This window comes from Urocitellus parryii, chromosome X (genome assembly GCF_045843805.1).
Source record: "Urocitellus parryii isolate mUroPar1 chromosome X, mUroPar1.hap1, whole genome shotgun sequence".
Taxonomy (NCBI): Eukaryota; Metazoa; Chordata; class Mammalia; order Rodentia; family Sciuridae; genus Urocitellus; species Urocitellus parryii.
In genome coordinates this window covers 113681763-113709687 of record NC_135547.1, presented here as the reverse complement: position 1 = coordinate 113709687, position 27925 = coordinate 113681763, and the positions used below count along the sequence as shown (strand labels likewise).

The 27925-nt window shown below is 36.6% G+C and overlaps 2 protein-coding genes and 1 pseudogene across 2 annotated transcripts; 1 reads left to right on the top strand and 2 right to left on the bottom strand.

Moving 5' to 3' along the window:
* The first annotated feature begins 98 nt into the window (after positions 1–98).
* Positions 99–27925, top strand: CXHXorf58 (chromosome X CXorf58 homolog). Its single transcript, XM_026401379.2, has 9 exons — positions 99–174; positions 2440–2569; positions 4218–4308; positions 11224–11318; positions 11740–11851; positions 16878–17009; positions 23924–24153; positions 26748–26907; positions 27584–27925. Exons 2-9 carry the CDS (start codon positions 2460–2462, stop codon positions 27758–27760), a joined length of 1107 nt encoding a protein of 368 aa, XP_026257164.2. The 5' UTR covers positions 99–174; positions 2440–2459; the 3' UTR covers positions 27761–27925.
* On the bottom strand, positions 7823–8016 carry LOC113191594 (translation machinery-associated protein 7 pseudogene; annotated as a pseudogene).
* Positions 21944–22812, bottom strand: Luzp4 (leucine zipper protein 4). Its single transcript, XM_077793997.1, is given in 4 exon segments — positions 21944–22361; positions 22363–22489; positions 22492–22543; positions 22546–22812. Coding segments are annotated over 4 exon segments (864 nt in total).

Below are 27925 nucleotides of genomic sequence, written 5' to 3'. Positions count from 1 at the left end.
AGGAGGGAGGCGCTGGGAATTTGCCTTCGCGGCCACGATTGGGCGCTCCACCGTGTAGGTTAGGAATCCTGTACGCAGAGGCGGCCGGCTGAGGGCGCTCGGCGGACCTCGAGAAGCTTCGAAAGCCTTCCAGCCGGAAGTCGTTGATCAGGGCCTGGATTTACCTCACAAAAGGTTTTTTTTTATTTTTACCGTGGGCTGGACATTTCTCAGGGTTTAAATTTAAACTTATTTGCCACGTCCTTTAGTCGCGAAAGGTTCTAACATTCTTTATTCTCTTTAAGATATTTACGTGGAAGTTCCTCCCTGGGACTCAAATATTTGTCCCTTAATACTTGTAGAAGTAAGTAATAATGGGAATAATTATTAACAAGAATATCAAGCACTAATACAGCACTATGTGCGCAGCTCTGATCAAAGCTTGTTACACATACTCATTTAACCCAAGTAGGTGGGCACAATTACCATTCCCAATCTATAGATGAAGAAGCTGAGGCACAGTGAAGTCATTTATTGATTCAAATCCACAAAGATAGAGAATGCGAAACCAGGGTCCAAACCCAGGTAGTGTGCCTTTGAAACCTGTACTCAGACTAAACAACTTTTATACTCTCTAAATAATAAGGGAATGTTTCATTCTGTATTTCCATTCTAATCAGATAGAAAATGGAAGTCCCATCCATATGGACATCTGAAAGATTTTGGGATTTGGGCAGTGTCATGTCACTGCCTACCAGCCAAAGGCTACTAGGAAACAACTGTATTTGAAGAAGTTGAGGTTTCTCATTGCTGCTAGAAAAACACACATCTGGGGGAAGGTGGCGCATTTCAGTAAGAAGGTGTTAGAAACATTTTAGGATTTGGGCTTTGGTTGGGTGATTTGGGGGCAAGTTCAAGAAAGCAGAGCTTTGCTTTGCATTAGGCTCTGTTGGGAAGTGGGGGTAACAGCGAGGCCCAGCTATGGGTGCTAGGCTAACTCCCAGATGTTAGGACTGCTTTTCTCAAGAATATTGTATATTCTAATAATCATCCCCATCCCTAAGAAGAAATATTGAATGGATTCTGAAGGCTCTGCATCAATAATGTAACATTATACATAAAAGTATGAAGCATAGTGATAAATTAGAGCAGGTGTTCTAAATTCAAGGGATATGTGAACTTGGGGGAAAATGACAATTTCATTTTTACTAACCTCTAACTGAACTTTAGCATTTCTTTCAATTGTAGTGTAGGCAACAACCCACAGTAGTATTAACAGTACCTCTGACTTTGTCATCAGTAGAAAGCACAGATATTTTCATACCATGTTGCAATCATGGCAGACAGCTCAAAATATCATTTATGCTCATTAATACTTCAAAAGTACAATAGCTATTAGATTTCTTATTTAATGTATAAAGAAGACACAAACATTACTATAATTTTTGCTTTTAAAATGTTTCCATGATGTGACTAAGAATTTGGGAGCTGCATCCAAATTGGAGTAATGCTTCAAAAACTAAAAAAGTTAGAGGCAGAATCAGGTAATTTAGTATACACCCTCTTGCTTTACCAATGAGAGAGTTGAACATGAAGAAGTTACATGATTTGCCTAAAGTCTTATGGCTATTTGCTAAATGTAGGATGAAAAGTTTTCAGGCAAATTTATAAAACCTCTTCACTCTGCTAGGCACCAGTTATCAAAGTGCCTCCTTCTGGGTGCAGTTGTCATACCTGTAATCCTGGCCACTCAGAAGGCTGAGGCAGGAGGATCACAAGTTCAAAACCAGCCTTAGCAAATTAGCAAGGGCCTAAGCAACTTATCGAGACCCTATCTCTAAATAAAAAATAAAAAGGGCTAGGGATGTGGCTTAGCGGTTAAGTGCCTCTGGGTTCAATCCCTGGTTAAAAAAAAAAAAAAAAGTGCCTCCTGCCCTCAACAGGATTTCTGGGTGATAATAGGAGAGTGATAAGACTGGATTATTGCTCTAAAAAGTTAACTCTAGCTGTAGTGTAAAGAATGAACACAAGGAGAAAGAGACTAGAGACAAAGACCAGTTAGAAGACTGTGGGGAGAGCCATTTGTCTTTCCCACATACCAAATAATATTTTTAGTACACAAAGAATGTAAATCATAAGCAACATTAAGAGATCCATGATGCCTTCCTTTTTAAAGAATTCTCTAATTAGCACAACAATCTTAACATGAGTCAAGTCCAAGGAGTATAATAATATGGATTATGACCTCGAAAGCTTAATTTAGCCTTTAGTCCCAACTGCTAAATAGGCTGAGGCAGGAGGATTGCAAGTTCAAGGCCAGCCTGGGTGACTTAGCTAGACCCTGTCACAAAATTTTTAAAAGTTTACAAGGGCTGAGGATGTAGCTCAGTGGTAAAATGCCACTAGGTTCAATTCCAGTCCCAAAAATAAATTAAAAAGGCTTAATTTATGTAATTTCAGATTACTTCATCATAAGGAAAATGAGTCATTCTTCAAGTGCAGCAGACACCCGTATTCCAAAATCAGATGATCAACAGCCAAGAAAAGGCCATAAAGCACATTTTCTAAATGTTGCAAAGGCAAAACGACTGTAAGTACCCATCTTTTGCCTTGTGTCATTCTTCACAAATGGACAGTTTCCAAACTTATCCGTATTTACCCAGATAACTTCAAACACTTCTTGTGTAAATTAAAGTTTTTCAAAAAAGTTTTTTAGTTGTTGAATGACCTTTATTTTATTTATTTCTGTGTGGCGCAGATTATCAAACTCGGTGCCTCACACAAGGGCTCTACCACTGTGCTACAACCCCAGCCCAAGTTTCTCATGTTTTAAGATTATTGTCAAGTTGAATGACCACTATAATTATATATTTTATAATTTACAAAGCAGGTTAACACACATCTATTTGATCCTGATACAACCTTATGAAACAGTTTTATTATTATATATTTTTAATATTTTGGGTTTTAGTTGAAGTTGTACACAATATCTTTATTTTATTTTTATGTGGTGCTGAGGATGGAACCCCGTGCCCCGCATGTGCTAGGCCAGTGCTCTACTGCTGAGCCACAACCCCAGCCCCTTATTATTATATTTTATAAATGAGGAAGAAACAACTAGTAGAAGATAAGTGACTTGCAGAAAGTTAAACTAATAAATGGTATCAACTAGTATTCAAAGGTTTGTTTCCATACTTCAGGTCGTCTCTGCATCTTGTGTTCTGCATTTTGCCAGTCAATGGTGACATTAAACAGTCTAATTAGAAGGCTATGGGTAAATTCACTTGTCTTTCCAACACACCACATATTCCAGTACACAAAGAATGTAAACTATAAGCAGCCTTAAGAGTCTCTCTTTGAGTCTGGGTTTGTTGCTCAGTGGTAAAGCGCTCGCCTCACACATGGGAGACCCTGAATTTAATCCTCAGCACCACATAAAAATAAATAAATAAAATAAAGGTATTGTGTCCAACTACAAGTAAAAAATAAATATTAAAAAAGAGTCCCTCTCTGCACATGGCTCTATTATGGATAATGATGGGGTGGGAGGATATTATATAGGAAGACCCTCACAATCGGCCACTGCTGAGATATGATTAATAGAGAATAGTTGTCTGACTTGACTAGGATTAGCCTAGTTGGTTCAAGCAAATATTGGAGAACGGAGTTTCTTTTTCTAGAGAGTAGTTATCAGCTCCCAGAAGAGAGAGACCTGGGCCTCCTGTAACTTCAGCTAGTCCACATTCCATTTTCATTCCACCTGAACCAGTTGGACAGTTTTAAAGAACTGTAACCAAATCATGTTAGGAAGCAAGCTTATCTCTTCACAATTCTTATTTATTATATGCCTCTTTTTGGGGTGTTTGGGATCAAACTCAGGGCCTTACACATAGTAGATAAGTGCTATATCACTGAACTACACCCCCAGCCCTATGTATTATATGTGTCTTAATGATAAATTTATGATATATTTGCCTAAAATGATAAGGTTTTTACCAGGACTTTTCTTTTTAATCTCAAGGGAGATATTCTCAAGTATGCATGTCTTCATTCTGACTAGATTCTACAAATTACCAGTTCCATTTCTTGTGTCCAAATGTCCCTCATTAAGTCGTTCTTAGCCTGGAAGATTAAGAGATATAGGAGAAATAAACATAAATTGAGAGTTTTCCAAGACTTTACAAAAATTAAACTTATGTCATATATATTAACCTCTTTTTTCTTCGCATAATTGATAGAGAAATTTCAGCTCGGAAAATACAGAAATCTTGGTTCACTTATATGGACAAAGTAATATTTCAACTCCTAAAACATACAGTTTGTGCAGCGGTATGTATTTTTTTTCTTTGACAGAATTACCCAGCTAAAATATCTGTTAACTAAAGATAGAATAAATAATCTTCTTTATCTCTTTCATTTTGATCTAATAACATTGCATAGGGTCCTGAAATTGCTTCTTTTGTTAGCTACAAATGAATATTTCTGGATTTAATTTTAATATGGATGACTATTATTTCTTTTTCTGAAGTAAAAATACTGTCTTTTTAAAAAATTTTATTCCTTATTTGAAAACATGAGACAAAATATTCCCAACAATTAAAAAATCTCTGAATTAAGCATGCACAAGGCTGAGTTCAATCCCCAACGCTGTTAAAAAAACTAATTTTTTAAATGCTGAATTAGGGGGCTGAGGGTATGACTAAGTGGTAGAGCCCATGCATAGCATGTGGGGGACCCTAGTTTCAATCCCTAGCACCAAAGCAAACCAAACCAAACCAAACTCTGAACTAAAAATGCCCTTACCTTTCATGCAGGAATTTTGTTTCTTTTTTTAAATTTTTTTATTTGCTCAAATTAGTTATACATGATAGTAGAATGCATTTTCACACATCATACATAAATGGACAGTAACTTTTTATTTTTCTGATTGTACATGATGTAGAATTACAGCAGTTATGTAATCATATATATACATAGGACAATAATGTACAATTCTAGTATCCTTCCTACCCCCTTACCCCCTCCCCTCCTTCATTCCCCTCTGCCTAATCTAAAGTACCTCTGTTATTCCCTAGCTGCCCCCATTGTGAATTAGCATCCACATACCAGAGAAAACATTCATCCTTTTGTTCTTTGGGAGTGGCTTATTTCACTTAGCATGATATTCTCCAGCTCCATCCATTTACTGGCAAATGCCATAATTTCATTCTTCTTTAAGGCTGAGTAATATTCCATTGTGTATATATACCACAGTTTCTTTATCGATTCATATTTTGAAGGGTACCTAGGTAGGTTCCATGGTTTAGCTATTGTGAATTGAGCTGTTATAAACATTGATGTGGCTGCATTATTATAGTATGCTGATTTTAAGTTCTTTGAATATAAACCAAAGAGTGAGATAACTGGATCAAATAGTGGTTCCATTCTAAGCTTTTTCAGGAATCTCTGTACTGCTTTCCAGAGTGGTTGGACCAATTTGCAGTCCCACCAGCAATGTATGAGTGGACCTTTTTCCCCACATCCTCATTAACACTTATCATTGCTTATATTCTTTATAATTGCTATTCTGACTGGAGTGAGATGAAATCTCAGTGTAGTTGTGATTTACATTTCTCTAATTGCTAATGATGTTGAACATTTTTTTTCATATATTTGTTGATTGACTGTATTCTTCTGTGAAGTGCCTGTTCATTCCTTAGCCCATTTATTGGGTTATTTGGTTTTTTGGTGTTAAGTTTTTTGAATTGTTTAGATATCCTGGAGATTAATGCTATATCTGAGGTGAAGGTCGCAAAGATTTTCTCCCATTCTATAGGCTCCCTCATCATGATCTTGCTGTGAAGAAGCTTTTTAGTTTGATTCCATCCTATTTATTGATCCCTGTTTTCACTTCTTGCACTTTAGGAGTCTTGTTAAGGAAGTCAGGTCCTAAGCCAACATGATAGAAATTTGGGCCTACTTTTTCTTCTATTAGACACAGGGTTTCTGTTCTAGTGCCTAAGTCCTAGAACAGAAATCCACTTAGAGTTTTGTGCAGGGTGAGAGATAGGGGTTTAATTGCATTTTGCTATATATGGATTCCAGTTTTCCTAGAAGTATTTGTTGAAGATACTATCTTTTCTCCAATATATATTTTTAGTGCCTTTGTCTAGTATGAGATAACTGTATTTATGTGGGTTTGTCTCTGTGTCTTCTATTCTGTACTATTGGTTTACATGTCTGTTTTGGTGTCAATATCATGGTGTTTTTTGTTACTATAGTTCTGTAGTATAAAGGTCTGGTATTGTAATGCCTCCTGCTTCACTTTTATTGCTAAGGGTTGCTTTGCTATTCTGGGTTTCTTATTTTTCCAAATGAATTTCATGATTGCTTTTTATTTCTATGAAGAATGTCATTGGAATTTTATAGAAATTGCATTAAATCAGTATAACGCTTTTGTTAGTATGGCCATTTTGACAATGTTAATTCAGCCTTTCCAGGAACATGGGAGTTCTTTCTAGCTTCTAAGGTCTTCTTCAATTTCTTTCTTTTGTGTTCTATAGTTTAGATTGTAGAGGTCTTTCACCTCTTGTCATATTGATTCCCAAATATTTTATTTTTTGAGGCTATTGTGATTGGAGTAGTTTTCCTAATTTCTCTTTCAGTGGATTCATCACTGATGTATAGGAGCACATTTGGTTTATGGGTGTGAATTTATATCCTGCTACTTTGCTGAATTCATTTATTAGTTCTAGAAATTTTCTGGTGTCATTTTTTTGGGTCTTCTAAATATAGAATCATGTCATTGGCACATAGTAATAGTTTGAGTCCTTCTTTTCCTATCTGTATCCCTTTAATTTCTTTCTTTTGTCTAATTGTTCTGACTAGGGTTCAAGGACTATGTTGAATCAAAGTGGTGAAAGGGGACATCCCTGTCTTGTTTCAGTTTTTAGAGGGAATGCCTCCTCCATTTAGAATGCTCTTCTCCATTTAGAATGATGTTGGCATTGTATTTGGCATATATAGCTTTTACAATGTTGAGGTATGTTCCTTCTATCTCTAGTTTTTCTAGTGTTTTGAACATGAAGTGGTGCTGTATTTTGTCAAAATTTTTTTTGCACCTATTGAGATGATCATATGATTCTTTAAGTCTATTGACGTGATAAATTACATTTATTGATTTTCATATGTTTAACCAACCTTCCATCCCTGGGATGAACTCCACTTGATCATGGTACACTATCTTTTTTTATATATAAATAAATCCCACTGACTTTTTTTTAAATAAACCTTTATTTTATTTATTTTTTTATGTGGTGTTGAGGATCAAACTCAGTGCCTTGTGCATGCAGAGCAAGCACTCTACCAACTGAGCTATATCCCAAGCCCCTACACTATCTTTTAAATATGTTTTTGTAAGTGATTTGCCAGAATTTCATTGAGAATTTTTGCATCTATGTTCATCAGGGATATTGGTCTGAAGTTTTCATTCCTTGATATGTCTTTATCTGGTTTTGTTATCAGTATGATACTAGCTTCACAGAATGAGTTGAGAAGGGTTTCCTCCTTTTCTATTCATGGAATAATTTGAGGAGTAGTGGTGGTGTTAATTCTTCTTTGAAGGTCTTGTAGAATTTGGCTGAGAATCCATCTGGTCCTGGGCTTTTCTTAATTGGTAGGCTTTTTTTGTGTGTGTATTATTATTATTATTATTATTATTTTATGAAAGTTTATTAAATTTACAACAGACTCCAACATAACACTTCATTCTAGCTATAGGTGACAAAAGATGTTACAGCGGGGATCCAGATGTCTAAATAGGAATGGATCAACAGTCACCATCATTTTAGGCACAAGAATTGGCTTACTTTTTGCCAGATTTCTTAATTCCACCTGTGGCCAGGGGGCCCTTCCCCGCGGCCTTTGCTTTTAGCTCCTCAAGTTTCTTCTGCTCCTCTTTTTGTTTCTGTTTGAAAGCCTTATCTTCCTCATCCATCTCTTGGCCTGCTTCTTAGGTTGTTTCAGAGGCTTCTTCTTGCCACCTTCCCAGCCAGACATGGCTCCTGCCGCCCCTACCCCAGACCTTGCTCCTCAATTGGTAGGTTTTGATGGCATCTTCTCTTTCTTTGCTTGAAATTGGCCTGTTTAAATTGTGTATATCTTCCTGATTCTGTTTGGGTAGGGAAGCCAGGTGGGTTTCTGTGACCAGTATTCCCCTCTGTAAATCTCTTTCCATTTCTCCTGGTCACTTAGGTACACTCTCTGTCATACTGCTGTATGAGTTTGGCTATCTTGTTTTTCAGGCCAGACTTTGGTCTGCCAGTAATTGGCTTCCCCAGCTGCTAGCCCTTGTGTTACAGCTACAAAATGGTTCCTTCTGCTGTCCTCTGTGCACACTGCCAAGAGAGATGGAGCTTTCCTCCCATTCCTGGATACTGTGCAGCACAGCTCACTGTTTTCTCTAGCAGTATCTGATCTCTAAACTCTCTGTACCCCAACATGCCTCAGGCTTCCTGAGAATGGGGGTTCCTTTAATTCCTTTATTGCTTTACTGCGTTCACATAGGGACTATTCTCGTTTGCGTCTTCAGCCACTGTCATGGCTATGGGGGCTGATCCCCCTTATTTTATTATACAAGATCTCCTGAGTCCCTGATCTGTTTTGAGTGACCAATATTAAATTCCAGTAAAGTCCTCCTAATTCTTTTTTTTATATTTATTTTTTAGTTTTTTAGGTGGATACAATATTTTTATTTATTTATTTTTATGTGGTGCTGAGGATTGAACCCAGTACATCATGCATGCTAAGCAAACACTCTACCACTGAGTGGTAGAGTAGCCCTGTCCCCCTAATTCTTGATCATTCATCCACCTTGCCGAAAAGCTGCCTGTTTGCTTTTCTTGGTTCATGCCACTGAGCCACTAGGGAAACAACCCCTCTATTCCCCCATCTTGCCCCTAGGAATTTCACTTCTTTTTGTTATTGTTTTGTTTTGGTACTGGGGATTGAACTCAGGGGCACTCAACCACTGAACCACATCCTCATCCCTTTTTTTATATTTTATTTAGAGCCAGAGTCTCATTGAGTTGCTTAGCGCCTTACTTTTTGCTGAGGCTGGCTTTGAACTCATGATCCTGCTGTCTCAGCATCCGGAGCTACTGGGATTACAGGCATGTACAACCGTGCCTGGCAGAATTTCACTTCTAAGAGTCCATTCTGTGATATATGTACAACTTCATTGTAGCATTGATTATAATAGCAAAGAAAATGAACCACATAATGTCCATTGATATAATGTAGATTAAATAAGTGTTGGCTGTTTTCATAGTGTTAACCTTACAGCATTAAAATATTCTGCAATAGAAAAATAACCAGCATAGCTTGATAGTGAAAAAGTCAAGTCAGAACAGTATGAAGAATATAATCCTATTTGAGTAAAAAACAGAAACAGATGCATATCCCTAATCCCCCCTATGTAAACAACTTTGGCAACCCTAGTTGCCAAATACTCTCCTAATAAAAGAACCAATGGGGCTAGGGATGTGGCTCAGCGTTAAAGAGCTTGCCTAGCGCATGTAAGACGCTGGGTTCAATCCTCAGCACAACATAAAATTAAATAAATAAATAAAGGTATTGTGTCCAACTACAACTAAAAAAATATTTTAAAAAGAAGAACCCATAATTCCAGTAGTTTACTATTAGTGATAGTCATATTAAAGGAAATTTTAGCAGTGAAAATAATAAATTCTGAGCAGTGTGTACACTTCTTCACCCTCTGATGCACAGACCCATTTCTGAGGTCAGTAAAAATAGAACATCCCAAAGAAAACCTACCCAAGTAAACTCTTGACATTTCAGGCTCATTGTCCATTGTCTTTGTATACAGATCATGTTTTAAGTATCATATTACAGGTTTCCTCATAATTTTATACTCTTAGCAACAGAAAGAAGAAAATAAATTCTTTTTTCATCTGTTATCCAAATGCTTCAAGTCAATACTTTACATTAATAATGCTTGGTCTTATTAAAAGCCCTTTATTATACAGTTTTATATGATTATCATAGGTATAAAGATTGAGTGGGGTTGTTTAGGATAAATAGTGGGAATTTTAGAGTTAAACAGATCAAAGTTTAAATTCTGGCTTCCCTATTTGCTATCGGTATGCTGTTGTGTAAGTTACAAAAACTCCCCAGGCCTCAGCTTTATCATTTGTAAAATGGAGTGATAATATATTTTTTAATTATTTTATTTATTCTTTTTAGATATATATGACAGTAGAGTGTATTTTGACATATTATACATACATGGAGGATAACTTATTCTAATTAGGATCCCATTCTTGTGGTTGTACATGATCTGGAGTTTCACTGATCGTGTATTCATATATGAACATAGGAAAGTTATGTCTGATTCATTCTACTCTTTCCTATTCCCACCCCCACTTCCTTTATTCCCTTTTTTTTTTTTTTTTTTTTTGCTACCAGTGATTGAACTCCAGGGCACTCAACCACTGAGCCACATCCCCAGCCCTATTTTGTATTTTATTTAGAGACAAGGTCTCACCATTACTGAGGCGGGCTTTGAACTCTTGATCCTCCTGCCTCAGCCTCCCGAGCTGCTTGAATTACAGGTGTGTGCCACTGCACCCAGCTCCTTCATTCCCTTTTGTCTAATCCACTGAAGTTCTATTCTTTCCTCCCACTCCACTCCCTAGAGTGATAATATTCTAATAATATTGTTGTTGTAAGGATTAAATGAGGTTTTTTATATATAAGGCATCTAACAAACTTTGTGGTACATGAAAGGTGCTTAAAAAGCCGGTAGCATTACTATTATCATCCTCATTTTTTACAGCAATTCATTCAACATCAAATTCTTGTTAAACATCTCATATGTTCCAGGCACTGTACTAGATGTTAGGGATATAGTGGTAAAGAAGAAAGACATTGTCCCTATCTTCATGTCACTTAAAGACTAGTAGGAGACATAGTCAAGTTTACAGGTAATTACAATAGATTGTGAAAAGTATTGTCATAGGGAAAGAATAATGCCTGTGATCTCAAAAGGGACACATACCCAAATTTGGATACCCAAAAGATTAAGTAACTGACTCCAAACTACACAGATGACAAAGTAGGAGCCAAGATAGGAGCACACCTCTTCAGAACTCCAAGCCCACTTCATCATGCTTCCTCTGTTATAGTCAGCAAATTAAATCTGGCTAGTGTGATACTTTTCATTTACAGTGCCATCATCTATTTCAGGAACATTATGTGACATATGAAATTCTGAAGAAAGTGAGCCCCTTAGAGGCTGAACTTATTAAAGATCCTAGCATGAAGTGTAAAGTCAGATTCAGGTAATGTGTCTATGCTGATTTCTCTCAAAGAATACTTAGTTAATAAGGAGAAATTTCAGAAATTAATTTTTTTAAATCCTCATAACTTCCCAGGATATAATTACAAAGTAAATGTGTTGTTTTTATTTGCATTTGTCATGTGAAGAAACTACGGCATAACTGTTTCACTAAAAGTTGTCATGAGGGTAGCACTCATCTCCCATTCAGTGTCCATTCTGACAGTATGAGAATAGTTGTGAGCACCCCAAAGTGCTGAGTCTCTCATCATCTGCAGTTTATTTCATTACTAGATTATTGTATGCTGTTGGCATAGCCTTTACCCTATATTCAAAAGACTATATGAACTATCTGAAGTATGGGGGGAGAAGTAATTGAGCCCCAAAACTGATGGTAAATGACTTATTTTTGGTCTTTATTTCAGATTTAGTGGTGAAAGGTTTCCACCTTTTATCGTTTTTAAAATTTTTCTGCATACTGAAGGCCGTGGTTACAAGTATTTCAGTGGAAAAAATTTATTACAGCCATCAAATGAGGTGATGTTTCCTGATGTACATTTTATGTTAATTTAGCTTCTTATCATCTATGTGTGTCTGAATTGCATTCAAAGTGTACAGACTAAGTTATTTGGACATTAAACAGCCCACTGAGCAGTTAGCATTTTTTTAAAGCACCATGTTTCCAAGTATCTCCATTTATTAGCTAAAAAAATCATTTGGAATGAATTACTTATATAAGGCTATAGAAAATATCCATCAATTTTCTTTGTATTAAAATTTTTGTTGGTTAATATGGACTAAAGCAGTCTATTGGTCAGTACTTATACAGAATGTTTGATGAGATTTTGTTTGTTTTAATGAAATGTTATTCTTTCTTTGATCCTAGTAGCATATTTTTAAAAAATGTGCTGGACTATACTGTTGAAAATGAACTTTTAAGATATTTATTCCTTTTTACACAAGTTCTTATCTTACTTTTACATTTCATGAATAGTCACTACAGCACAGGAATCATCTGGGGATCTTGTTAAAATCCTGCCACTGCTGCTGTTCAGTGGACCACACTCTTAATAATAAGGATCTACAGTAGAGGTTTTACTTCTCTGACCCTTATACCTGACTATATTTAATTGGTTTTGGAAAAAGGTTCAGTTTTCATATTTAACCTTTAATAATATTATACATCAAAGGTTAATTTCCTGGGCTGGGGGTGTAGCTCAGTGGTAGAGCACTTGCTTGGCATGTGCAAAGGCATGGATTTGATCCCCAGCACCATACACACATAAAAAACACCTACTGAAAATATTTCATACAAAAAGTGCAGCCTGTCTGAAATTATAAGTTCTAGCATATGTTCAGGAGAGAGGACCATACAGCCTGACAGCTTCTCTGATCAAATCCAGCATATGTGGTATTCAGTCCCTGAAGAGCATTAGAAAAGGAGCAGGGCTGCTTTGTTCCATGTTTTCAGACAATATCAGAGAGTAACGAACTCTATTTCAGAAATGAATTTAAATGGACTACATATTTTCGTTTAGGAAAATGGTATTTCAAAAACATTAGTATTTATTCATTTACATAGATTGACTTCAGAAGGGAAAGTATATGTTTATCTTACATTTGAGAGATAAATTCGTGCCACATTCATCTATGGAGTAAGCTGATATTTGTCTCTATAAAATATTATCAGTTGTTTCTTCTTTGAGGTTATATAATGGGGCTTTTCCAGGAACAGAAATTCTCCTGGGTCAGTTCCTGCAAGCTCCTGCTGTGCCTTGGCTTGAGAAAATGAGAACCTTAGAGGCAGTGACTGGAAAACCCTATGTGTACATTAATACTCATTAGAATGCTGTGTAATTACTTCATTAAATGTTTTTGTTTTATTTTTGTTGCTTTCTTCACTCTCTGATAAGGAAATAATTTTTGAAAAAAAGGAAGTGATTGTTGGAAAAAAGGAAATAGCCCAGAGATTTAAAAAAGAAAATATGTATTTATGCCTTTTTTTCTTTGCTATCACTATCATTTTCGTGGAATAGTCACTGTTAGTTTGTTACGTATTCTTCATTTTTTTCCCTGAAAATATTCACACAAAGAGGTTGTATAATTTTGTTTGTTCTTATTGTAAAATGTGATCATACTCTTCATCTTGAGTGTTTCACTAAGTATTATAATGTGCTTTAAGTGATCTACCCAACTTCAAGGGAACAGTTTGGGTTTCCCTTGTCCCTTTTATTCAGCTTCAAAGCAGACTCAGTAATACTTAGATTCATGATTGATAAAAAACAAATTTGCAAAAGTGAAATTTTTCTCACTTTAAGGTTACCCACCTCCTTTGTTCTTTGAACAAAGGTATTCTATTATATCTTTAGCAAACCTATCCAACTCTTCAAAGTTTTATCATTTTTGCCAATATTGGGAGTAGAATCCAGGGGTGTTTTACCTTTACCTCTGAGATATATCCCCAGCCCTTTTTATTTATTTATTTATTTATTTATTTATTATTTTGATACACTGTCTCACTAAGTTGCCGAGGCTGACCTTGAATTTACAATCCTCCTGCCTTAACCTCCTAAATCACTGAGATTACAGGTGTGCACCACCATGCCTGGCTAAGTTTACCTATTTATTAATATGAATCAAATGAGTTGGTTTTAGTCCATTTAGATATTTCATAGTCTAAGTTCACTTATGTAGAATTTCACACATTTTTGGTTTTCCATCTTTTTTTTTAAGGTGGACACAATATCTTTATTTTATTTTTTTATGTGGTGCTGAGGATCAAACCCAGTGCCTCATGCAATCTAGGCAAGCACTCTACCACTGAGCCACACCCCCAGCCCTGTTTTCCATCTTTTCCTCCTTATTTTCATTTCTAGTTTCCTTTCTTGTTATTTTCCAATTGCATTTCTTATATATTCACAAAAAAATAAGCAAAACAGGTGGAAGGATATAGAATAGTGTAAACAACTTTGAAGAACAACAAAGTTAGAGGATTTACAGTAACTGATTTAAGTCTTATAAAGCCACAGTAATCACGACAGGGACCTAAAAATAGGCATATAGATCAACAGGCGAAAATAGAAAATTCAAAGACAGACCCACACATAAATGATCAATTGATTTTCTTCAAAGGTGCCAAGACAGTTCAAATGGTGCTAGAACAGTTGGATAGCCATGTGTAAAAAAAGATCTCATTTCAGCTGCCCACTTTAATGATCTATTTTCTGAGCAATGCTTATGTACAGAAGGTCAGTATTATTGTTAGTCCACCAGACAATATTTTAAAGCCTTGCTACTCAAAGTATGGTCTCCAGTCCCACAGCACTGACATCCATTGGAGCTTGTTAGAAATGCAGACTCTAGACCCTACTCCAAACCCCCTGAGTGAGCATCTGCATTTTAGTAAGGCCCCCAGGTAATCCTATGCACCATACAGCTTGACAGCACTGTCCTAAAAGTGCCTTCCATTTCTTCCTATAAGGAAGGACTTTCCTGAATTTGTCCAGAGTCAGGAGATGTCTGACAAAGAACATCTTGGCCTTTGGACAACAAACTTTTTTCAAACCCTTCTCAAATGGGAAGAGGGCTTGCCCTATGCTGCCAAGCATGTTTTACTTTGGCCAAGGGACTGGAATGGTACAGACACAGATGAACCACACAGTTGAGGCACTGCACAAATAAGGAAATTGGGGATTGGAGAGATAGATGGTGGTGGCTGAGTGGGGCAGTGGAGGGAGGAACTGACAATAAATAACTTTTCTAAATAATTTGAGCTAATATAAAATATACTTTTGCCTTAAGAAATTCCTAAAACAGAAATTACATGGTTTCCATACATGTTCAGTATAAACTGATATATTTTTACCTTTAGTGTCACTATAGGACTGGTTAATTAGAACTCACAGAAAATAAATTATAAGGAAGCAAAATGGAGAGATATTCCAATATTGATTTTTTTCTTTAGATGAATAATGTATTAAAAAATTAATGAAATGGAAAGTAAAAATGACCTACCTATATAGGAAGTCCCCATGTCATATTTTCACTAAACTGTTTCTGTCCCTTCAATTTATTGCATTAGAAATAAAACTACTACTATTTGGATATTTTCTTCTTTTTTCACTTTTCATATGTCTTCAGAGCTTGGGAATTTAAAAAAAATAAGCAAAAAGGATTGTGGGTAATAATAGAATTGAAGTAGAAAATACTTGAAGGTGACAGGGGTGTGGTGGTGCATGCCTATAATCCCAGCTACTTGGGAGGCCAAGGCAGGAAGTTTGGAAGTTTGAGGTCAGCCTGGGCAATTTATTGAGACCCTGTCCCACAATTTTAAAAAATAAATAAAATAAAAATGGCTGGAGATGCATCTCAGTAATAGAGCACCCTGTGGTTTGATCCCAGTGGTGGTGTATGTGGAGGAACTAGCTGTTACGTAATGTGCTAAGTAAAAAGAACAGATTTTTGGGGTTTTTGATCTTGTCCCAACCACTCTTTTTAAGGCCTTCTATCGGCATTATAACAGAGTTCCCATACTTTCATAATACATTCTGAGATACGAAAGGAATTAGAAACTGATCTGGAATCAGATAGTGGGAATATTCTTCTGGGCCAGCCTTCCTCTTCATAAGCAGACCCTTTGTAACCAGAAGCACAGATCCAGAATATAAATATATGTTAGAAGAGTTGGCACATTCTTAGGGAGGGTGGGAAGCACTTAAGTCTGTCTTCCCAGTGTACATATACCCCTTAGCATGAGAATAGATGTACAGGAAAAGGTATGATGCAAATAGAGCCAGACAGCATTTGAGACTGTATGTTCTGTGATTCTTCTTTCTCTGACCTCTCAGGTGCTTTCCTTGAATATAAACTGTTGACATTTGAGAGAGAAAGAAAAATCCTTTATTTGCTTGTCTTTGGCTACTGAGAATGAAATCTGAAAGAAAGGAAGGCCTAAACAATCTGATGCCTACATGTTTCCATTCGGGGGCAATGTATTAGTTAACACATAAAAGAGCGTCAGTCTTAGTAACACCTTTCATTGCTAAGGCAACCTATTTAATAGCCAGCTAAGTTTTCTCTGCATTGACAGCACAAATGACATTGTAGATTTGTTTTGTTAAAGGAAAATAAGGTTTTTTAAGGGGAAAAAGCAGATTTAAAAAAAAAAAAAAACTATCCTCTAAGAATTGTGGACTCCGGCTGGGGTTGTGGCTCAGTGGTAGAGTGCTTGCCTCACATGCATGAGGCCCTGGGTTCTATCCTCAGAACCACATAAAACTAAAGATATTTTTAAAAGTCTTAAAAAAAGAATTATGGACTCAAATACTCCTCTAGCTACGTTTTAAAATTGTATAGGTATGGCTATGGAACAAATTTTAAGTGGTTTTAAAATTTCTATATGCTCCTCTTTATAAAGGTAGCCTTTCTAGTCAGTAGCAAGCTGCTAGGAAAAATGAACCATGTTTGATATATAATTGTTAGAAAAATATGTGTAAAATGTGTGCTGATCATTAAAGGTATTATACTAGTATTTTTAAAAATCTGTTTCCTGTTCTTTCCTTAGGCAATGGTTGATGCTTGCAAGATAATGGGGAAAAAGAAATTTTATCAACAAATTATGGAAGATGAACATATTTTCCAGAAGTTCAAAGTAACTGATCATGTAGATATTGTGACCATGCAAGATTACATGCAGGTAAGGAATTTAGATGTTGAAAAATATAAACAAGGGCTGAGGTTGTGGCTCAGCGGTAGAGTGCTCACCTCGCTCGTGTGAGACCCTGGGTTCGATCCTCAGCACCACATAAAAAAATAAATAAGTGAAATAAAGGTATTGTGTTCAACTACAACTAAAAAATAAATATTTTTTAAAAAAAGAAGTGTATAATTCAGAGGCATTAAATATAGTCACGGTGTTATATAACTATCACCACCATCTAGTTCCAGGATTTTTTCATTTCCCCAGAAGGAATCCAATAAACATTCACTCTCCGTTATTCCAGCCCCTGTGAACTACCAGTCTGCTTTCTGGCTCCATGGATTTGCCTAGTATAGATATTTCGTGTAATATGATATAATGTCCTATGTGGCTTTTTGGGTCTGAGAAGAGATAATAGCTAAGGGATATGGTGTTTCTTTTGGGGGTGATAGGAATATTCTGGAATTAGAGGCAATGGTTTTGCACGTTGTAAATATACTAAAAACCACTGAATTGAGCTAGGCATGATGGCCCACACCTGTATTCCTAGTGGCTCAGGAGGCTGAAGCAGGAGGATCTCAAATTCAAGGCCAGCCTCAGCAACTTAGCAAGGCCCTAGTCAGCTCAGTGAGACCCTGTCTCAAAATAAAAAATAAAAAGGGCTGAGGATGTGACACCCCTGGGTTTAATCCCCAGTACCAAACAAACAAACAGAAAACCCCACTGAGTTGCACACTTTAAAATGGCTTAGTGACTTTTATGGGCTGGGGTTGTGGCTCAGTGGCGGAGCATTTGCCTCGCACAGGTGAGGCTCTGGGTTCGATCCTCAGTACCAAATGCAAATAAACAAAAATCACTTGGCGCTAGAATAGTAAATGATGGGGATTTGACCTCATAAGGAAGGGTTCTCTTATTTTCTAGAAGCTCTCTGCTACAGTAACAGAATATTCCCAACATAAGACACTTAAGTAATAAAGGCTATTTATTGACCTGTGAAAGAAGTCTTCAGATAGGTGGTTCCAGAGCTTGCTAATTCAGTAGCTCAAGGATATCAGGGTTCTGGGTCAAGGATATCAGGGTTCTGGGTCAACTACTCTCTGATCCTCTTGGCTTCTTCTCATGGTAACAAGAATGATAATCATATTCCCCCTCAGTTCCATTTGAAGAGAAGAAGATAGGAATTCCTGGTATCTTCATCTCAAGAAAGAAAATCTTTCCCAGAATTCCCAAACAGATTTCTCAGGTCCCATCGGTTAGAACTCTCCCTAAACCAGTCACTGATAAAAGAAAACAGCATCCTTTCCCACAATTGAGTTAAAACAGTCATGGTGCATATGCTGGGGCTCTCCTTCCCAGAGGATATTGCTATTCCATATCTGAATAAAACTGGGCTTTATGAGCAAGAGAGATGTGGGAAATGGTTGTCGGACAGATAATTAATAATGTAGGGAGTGAGCAGGTGGCAACACTCAGGCAAAAGCTCTGTGGCAGGAGGAGCTGCAAGGCTCCAAAACAGGTCTGTGGGGTTTAAAAAGAGCATACAAAGGGTGTGGCATGCAGGCAGGCTGCAGGGTGATAAAAGATCATGCGGGGCTATAGACAATGGTAAGGTTGTTGTTTTTTTTCTTGTTTATTCTGTGTGCAATGAGAAGCTGATGTAGTGTTACAAGAAATAAGGTGATCAAATCTAATGAGTGATATAATCACTCTGGCTGCAGCATAAAGAATGAATTAGAAGGCAGCAAGAGTCCTTTATTAGCCTGGAGGCTCCTGAGTATTCTAGGAGAAATGGTGATAACGTGGTTTAAAGTCTGAGTCTGGAGATGAAAGAGATAATTAGAGAAAAAGCAGTTGTCCTGGGTGACAGATACAGAAGGAAGCTAAAGGAAGGTATTCGGCATGACTTCTAGGTTTCTGGTTTGTCTAACTGGATGGATAGCAGTGCTGGATCAGGGCGCTTAAATTACGTACCTGAATAATAATAACAGAAAATGCTTCTGTAGCACTAATTCCTTTTATTCTCATAACAATACAAAGAGGCAAGTACTGTTATTATCCTCATTTTGCAAATTCTAAATAAACAAGGGACTACAAAATTATGGCTCATAATAATGATAATATATGGCCTTAGCTCTGCACTCAGTTGCTTCAATGTGAAACATGAAATTAATACAGTGCCTTAGAGACTTCTTGATGATTTTTTTTCTTTCTTTCTTTCTTTTTTTTTTTTTTTTTTTTTTTTTGGTACTGGGGACTGAACTCAGGGGTACTTTACCACTGAGCTACATCCACAGCCCTCTTTATTTTTTTAAGAGATAACCTACGAGATAGGGAATTGGATCAGGAAATACATAGTCAGGGGTGCCAACTATCTTTGCTAAGAACATGGGTAACATACTTGGAGATGTGACTATGTCAAGGATTGGTGTCATAGCTCTCTATAAATACCCAGATAGACATATTGGAAAAGAGAAATAAGATGATTGCAATCATTTATTGAGCTCCTATGCATGGCATTGATTTTTAGCTCTTTACTAGTATGTTATCTCCTTTAATCTTCAGGTCTGTAAATCATGTGACCCTTTGTTTGTTTGTTTGTTAAATATTTTTTAGTTGTAGATGGACATAATACATTTATTTACTTTATTTACGTATTTTTATGTGGTGCTGAGGATGGAACCCAGGGCCTCGCATGTGCTAGACAAGTGCTCTACCACTGAGCTACAACCCCAGCCCATCATGTGACCCTTTTTATTGTTTTTTTTGTTAATACTTTTATTAGCTATCATTTACATACTATCTCTGTATAGATTTTAAGTAGAGTTTAATACTCTTACTATTTTCAGAAAGTTGTGGAACCTCAACTACAATCAGTTTCAGAACATGTCATGTGACCCTTTTTATACATGAGAAAATGAGGCTTAACAAGGTTCAAAAAACTTGCCCAAGGTCACACAGTGAATAAGTGACAGAGAATATCATTGACAGCTCTGTGACATTCACTTATCTTACTACTCTACTCTTGGAAAATAAAATAAACATGCAGTCTCACCATGCATGGTAGTGTGTAATCATAAAAATGACAATGCAGACTATAATCATGCAAGGAAAACTTAATCAATGGGGAAAATTGTGATTGTCCCATGACCTACAAAATTTTTTGTCAGAACATTAAAATCTTTCCCTTACTATCATAGAGGAAAATGAAAGGAAAAAACCTAACACATTTAATATGCTATAATTTAAATATTAGAAACATTAAGAATGAAAGTATTTATTTCTTTGTAAAAGCTTACCAACATGAATATACTAACAAACCATTGAATTGTAAACTCTGAGTGGGTGAATTGCATAGTATATGTATCTCAATAAAGTTGTGGAAAATGGACTGGGCATATGCCCAGTCAGTAGTAGAGTGCTTGCCTTGCATGCATATGGCCCTGGGTTTGATCCCCAGTGCCACAAATAAAAGAAAGAAAGCTATGAAAAACAACTTATCAAAAGTAATTTTAAAATAGTGCTTGCCTTCTTGTTTTTGTTGTTTAAGTTTACAATAGGGAGCAAGCATCTTTCATGTCCTGGTGAGTTGTCATACTCCTAAATTTAGATCAACTGTCAACAACATTTTATTCTTTGCACATTATATGTTGCAAAATATGTCAGAGTTCCTTTAATGTGAAGCTGTTTTGGGCCAGCATCACTTACTCTGGGAGAGCTTCATCATTTTCATCATAGCCACTTTCCTCATTTTTGTTGATAAGTTCACCTTCACAAAGTTCCTCTAGGTGCTCATCTGTAGTCTTTTAAATGATGGCAGTGTCAGCATTCCATAGTCACCTCTTTCTTCCAGAACTTCATTTACATTTGATTCCAGTTTCCCTTCCAGTGTTACCACTTTCTGTTTCTTTGCTGGACAATTTCCTCTTTTTTCCCATTTATATTTAAACTTTATTCCTTTAACATATTCACAAAAAAAAATGTCAGTAGAAGAATTAAAAGTTCTTACAATAAATCCATGTCAAAAATAAAACCACAAAATCTTTATACTAATGTAAAAGCTAGGATACAAATTGAGCATTTTAATAATCAGAGTATAAATCAATCTTTAAGACTGACCTTTGTTGCATAGAACATTGAATCATAACAGATCCTTATCAATTACCTTGCTATACTGAAGAAATGGAGGCAGTCCACTTAAGACTCATGTGGGTTCTAGAGCTTAAGGAATAAAATCAAAACAAAGAAACAAATTCTCAAATGCCAAAAATTCTGAAAAGAGCTATTTTTCCTAAAAATCTCTTATTTGAAATCACCTCCTTCTTGCTTACTTTCCTGTTCTTTTATGCAAACAAAGCTAAACATTTTTCTTCTTTCATTTACTTAGTCTTGACAAATTACTCTATTAAAACTTATATAAGGCATTATACATGTACTCTTTTTTTGCATTACAATTCTTAATACACATATATACCACAATTTTTCATATCTCTGTTGTCGTGTATTAAATAAATAAATAAATAAAATCATTTTTAAAAAAATAAATAAATAATAACTTTAAAAAACTTATATAAGGCAAAATACTTTAACAAAACAGTACAAAGTTAATTGTATATAGGCTCTTGAATATAATTCACTACAGTCTTCCTGTTACGAGTGAACCTCTAAAAAGAAAGGACATTTTGGTCTTCAGTTGATGATAGATCCTGCTTTTCTCATAATTTTCAGCTTAGAAAATCTCTTGTTGAGTGAAAGCTTAGTCTGATTACCCAGTGCTTGAAAGTTGAAATTCAGGAATATTCCTTTGGGCTGCTATGAGAACTCTTGGTTATATATTTAGTTCTCATTTGGAAAGCTTCAATTCCACGACTCACATATCTTTCATAAGTTCTTTTAGTTTCATTGGAGTTGCACTCATTTTCTGATGTTATCTCTTAATTTATATTCAGTAGGTTATTTGTTATTTCTTTGTTGTGCCCGTCTCTGGAAGTATTCGTTCCTTTTTTTTTTTTTTCCATTGCAAAACTTATCAAACTCAGACTCAGTTTCAGGTGATGATTTGAATCTTCCTCCTGGTAAGCATCTTCAGTAATCTCTGATTGGCCGTAAGATAGCCCTGATTGACCATGACATCCCTCTAATATGACATGATATTTTTCTGAATGACCATTAGATCTCTCCAAGTGACCATGAGATCTCTCAGAGCTACCACAAGATCCCTCCAAGAGACCATGAGATCTCTCTGATTGGCCATGAGATCTTTCTGTGTAGCCATGAGATCTCTCTGATCGGCCATGAGATCTCTCTGATTGACTATGAAATCTCTTGGATTTGCCAGAAGATCTCACTGATCTCTAAGTGGCCTTGATTTCCTTCTGATTGATGCTGTTTCTCCGATTGGTCTTGATTCCTCTCTGATTGGGCCTTATAATTGTCATTGCACTTCTCCTGCTCAATTGAAGGCTTCTTATTCAAGGGCTTTGTCCAGACTTGACTCCAAAAGGTCCTTGTTTTTTTTGTTTTGTTTTGTTTTGTTTTTATCATCATCTCTTTTCTCAAACTTGTTCTGGAATCTCATGCATCCTCTCTACCTGTGATGCCTACCAGCATTTGATAGCCATCTTGAAGCTCCAGTTTTTCTATTGTTCTGTTGTTTATTCTTTTTTTTGTCCTTGCTGGTAGTTTCTACCTTTTTAAGGATTATAATGTCATCTAGAGACATATCCAGAAAAGCCAGCTTTCCCTCATTGTTAGGGTTTGTCGGCACTTTTCCAGAAAATGTTAGATTAGAAACTGTAGCCATCTCGACGTGTCTGCACCATACTCCAAGGCACAGCATCTAATCACCTCTTTTGATTAACCATTTTTGTAAAATGTCACGTGAGTTTATCACTGTGAGACAAAGAGGCAACACAATTACATGATTTACTATCTACATGTAAACTCAATACAGATCTGCACTAACTAAACACTGACAGATTTTGAAAATTGTGATTTGTCACTAATCATGATGCACATTTGTCATTTATGTAGTGATCTATGAATTGAAGAGCTAGCAGCAGTGTTTCTACTTTATGCAATTGCTCCCAGTTACACCAGGCTAACTGAAATTGGCACTATGTTGTTGGGGGATTGGTGTGATTATTCAGTGAGATGGTGGTAATTGAAATTTGTGCATGCCCAGGTGGTACAAAGGGAGCATTGCCTCTGTGTGTGTGTGTGTGTGCATATGCACATGTGTATCCATGAGTGCGTATGTGTGCATGAAAGTGTGAGAGTGTATTTGTGCGTAAGGTACCCTAAAGACCTCACTATTACCCTGTTTCTTAGAATTGTAGCTCCTCCTGCCCTATTTCTCTCTTAAATGTGCATTTATAATATTAAATTGATTATATATATTTATATTTTTAAATTCCCAATGTGATATAATTGTAAGTTGAAAAATGTGGAATTTCTACAAGTACACTGAATGATAATAGTGAAGGTCTACACCTAGGACCAGAGATGAACTCATTATTTCTAAAAAGGTTTTGTGCAAATGTCCTCTGAACCCAAGCATGTCATTAACGAGCACAACTGATATGCAGAACACATAGCTACCTGGGTATTAATTTTTAGACCTTTCCTGAGTTTAATTTATCTGAGTGATATGCATTAAATAAACATTTAGTGAGCATAAATGTGTTATACTGTGTGACTTGAATCCTGCCTTTCAGTAATGGAGCTGAAATGTACAAAGATGGAACATTTAGTTGGTGATAAGAGTCATAGAAGAGATGTCAATAGAGTTCAGAGATGAGACCAAGAAATGGCTCTTGGATTAAGTGACATTTGAATGGAACCTTGGGAAGTGTGTCTAAAGCCATTATAGATTGCCAGCAACCAATCATTCCAAATCATTTTTTCCCACACAGTATTCCAGTCTCCTGGATGAGACCCCTGCGTCATCTGGTGGCAGGAATAACCACTGGCGAAGATTAAACCTCGAAAACATTCCTAGGACAATGATGATATATGACATAGTTGATTATGCAGAGTCTGGAGTAATCTCAAACCGTTTACAAAAAGAAATGAAGTATCTGTTACAGAGACCACGGACAGAAGAGATGCATCAGCACCAGCTAAAGATTGTTTCTCAAGTTAGGTAAAAGAGATCCTTCCTCAGGCTTACAATGCTAAAGACAGTTCCAAAAAATGTTCACATTCTGCCAAAGAACTCACTAAAGATAAATAATAGGGCATTTGGGGGAAATAAGGTTGGGGCAGATTGCCCAAAACACATGCAACTTCATAAACACAGCACTAACAAAAAGGACAATTGGTACCTGGGGAGATAACTTGTACCAACGAATAGGCAACTCAGGGTGGCTGGAGGCTGCCACAGCAAATATAAAAATTGTACATTGATAGAGGAGAAATGCTGGTGACTCTTTAATTAGAGCAGGTAGTGTACATGGAAACAGTGCAGATGAAAGTGGAGCCTTAGGCCAGCATGGCTGCCTGTTAAGTGGACATGAGAAGCAGTGCAACCTGGCAAGAACTAAGAGCCATGTAAAGTGGGGAAGAGGATGGAGGGCAGTAAGAGTGGATTGGGGGTGGATAGGTGTGTCTCTCTGGGGAGACAGCTCTGGGTGCAAGTACTAATTTTTGTTTTCACAAATAAAATCAAAAAAGGCTCCTATTGCCTATGCAGCACAGAGCCGAAGGATTTTTTTTTCCTTTTGTGCTGAAGGTTATAATTCTGTTCTTGCTATTCTGGCTCCCCTTGCCTAGGATAAATTGCATATAAATTACAGTGACATTATTCCTTTCTTTACCAATAGCATGTGAACCAGTTCACCTTTTGGAAATGGATGTTGTAGCAGAATAGATGTATTATGATCTGAAACAACATGGACAGAATGTGATTGCTCCAATTACATTCCTTTTTTTCTTTCCATTACTAAGACTCACCTTGTCCATCCTATTTACAAATAAAGCTGACTTTTTTCTAAGATAGAGATGGTAAGACAGAAGAGGACATACTGGCAATCTATTTCCACATACTCATTTGAAATGAAAAATACTCCCTTAGTACATGAAGAAGACACTGATGACCCACTGTAAAGCAAACATGCTGGGTTCTTTTTTTCAGGAGTATAGATGAGTGGTGCTGACCCAATAATATAATTTAACCCATTTATTTTATGATCAAGGCTATACATTTGCCAAGCAGATGGCCTAGTTGGGCATGGTCTATCACTATGAAATACATTTTTTCTAACTCATTCATATAGGCACTGAATATAGAACTTAACCCTAATACCACCAAGGTCAAATAAATAATGTAATTTTCTTTGCCACCATATATAACCGAGACTCCCTGCTATTTGGATTCTTGCTATTGATGATCCAAGGATGAGTCACTTAAGAGCCACATAAGTAGCCAAATTCTAAATCAACTGAAGAGGAAAATATATTTTCATAAAGCCATCGTTGAATGCAGTCTTTATCTGAGATCTCCCAGAAGCAAGCCTTGAGATCAGGATTTGAGTTTGAGTAGTTTATTTGGGAGGTGATCCCAGGAACCACTAATGGAAGAGGATAGAAAAGCGAAACAGAGAAGGGAAGGCAGCCAAAACTGTGTGTTTGCAAGCAAGTTACCACAGTGGGTAACTGGAGTTTAATCCCTCCTGGGAATATCAGAGCCAGTGTAGAACATGCAACTCAGAGCTATCCCACAGGGGCCAGAGTATCATTAGTCATTGCTTTAGCATTGTTTAGAAGGAGAGGTATTAGTTCTTGGGCACTTTCAGTCTTCCCCGAACAGGCTCTTGTTTTCAAAGACAGCTCTTAGATGAAGTGATGCAGATGCTGGCAGGTAGAAACTGAACTGATGTGCCTGCAATGGTAAGGCCAAGGGGGTTGTAGGCAGGGCACCAACTGTGTCTAATCCCAACATCAATTTTAAAAAATAGCTTGTTTTAGCAAGGTGCGGTGGCGCAGGCTTGTAATCCCAGTAGCTCAGGAGGCTGAGGCAGAAGAATCAGGAGTTCAAAGCCAGCTTCAACAACTTAACGAGGCCCTAAGCAACTTAGCAGGACCCTATCTCTAAATAAATATTTAAAAAGGTCTGGGGATGTGGCTCAGTAGTTAAGCACCCCTGGGTTCAATCCCTGGTACCAAAAAAAATAGTTTATTTTTTCACTATTATGAAATATGCTGCTTTTTGGTGTTACTATATGGTGTAAAAGAATATTCAAATGGCTACTGCACAGTACTTTCCAGGAAAGCTTATTTAAATTACTACCTCATGTTACCACTTTCATCATCATCAACATCATCACCTGTACACCTCCATAAGTGCCAGATAAAGTACAGTCCTATGTAAACTCAAGCAGAAATGATGATGGTAAACTAAAAGCTCATATACAAGTAGGTGCACACACCTGTAATCCCAGTGATGTGGGAGGCTGAGGCAGGAAGATTACGAGTTCAAAGCTGGACTCAGCAAATTAGTGAGGCCCTAAGCAACTTGGTGAGACCCTGTCTCAAAATAAAAATGGCTGGATTTGTGACTCAGTGGTAAAGTGCCCTTGGGTTCAATTCTTGGTACAAAAAAAAATTCATACACAATGCTGCTTTATATACTGAAGTATATGATATATTTGCTAGAGAATGCTGTAATACAATTTGGAACTTGCTTCACATTTTAAATTTTTGAATGCTTTTTCCATCTATAATACAAACATTTTCTAGGTGCCCATCCTTTGCAATTATGCAGCCTTTATTACAGCCCTACCAGCAGCAAAGTGAAATGAAACCTCTAGGTCGTCGATCCAAGCAAGCTCGAATGAAAGTTGAAAAAATGAGAAAAGCTTATAAGATGGCTAAAAACATGAATGCTTCTGAGGTGACCGTAAGTTTAACTTGTACATAATTCATTGTTTTGAACAATATTCAAACTGTCCATAAGTAATTCTACTTGTGTAAGATTTTCCTAATCTACAACTTCAAGGCCAAAACACTTTTGGCATGTTATACCTCAAATAGTATAAAGCAACTTTCATCTTAGTAACACATATTGAAAAATTCTTAAACAATTTTAGTAGCTGTTCTGAAAAACACCAGCTGTTTTGGCTTCACATCAGCATGAGTTGGCAAAAAAAGCTATTGTCTCCGTATGTCGATGCTGTTAAATTCAGCACATCTCGATGGTGATTTTCTCAGAATGGAAGACATTTCTGTCTAAAATGTTGTTGTTGTTTTTGAGAGATAGGGTCTTACTATGTTGCCCAACCTGGCTTCAAGCTTCTGGGCTCAAGCGGTCCTCCATCTCAGGCTCCCAAGTAGTATGAGACTATAGGCATGGCTCTATCTAAACTTATAAAAGGCTTACTGTGTAAAGTCTGCCTCAATATGCTTTCGTATTGTCAGAATATTTATAATGAACAAGTATTCATGTATTATTTGGTAATTTTTAAAAATCTGATATAAATTTTAGGGTGATTAGACTAAGTATAAAGAGTCAAAAAATATAAAGTAGTAAAAGCCAAATATAAAACACTTGCACTTTTATTTATAATTCTGCCTAGGAACTGCAAAAGAATGCAGCAAGTGCAAAGAAACAAGAGACAATCATCATCTCTACCCCTTCTTTTGACATTGTGAAAGTTAATGAATCTACATCAGATAGTGAATTGGAAAAAGAAGAAGAGGAATTATTTGCCTGGTATCAAGACTTACATATTGATTATTCTCCCTCATGTTGATACACAGCTAATTGACAGAAAACCAAAGTAGTTTAACAATCTGCTTGTCTGTCTGTAAATAAAGGACAGTCAAATAGAAACAGGTCCTGGGTCTGCTGTGTTAACCAAATGTGTGACATATTTGTAAGCCTTTTTGTATTAACATGGGTGCAATTATTTTTTATT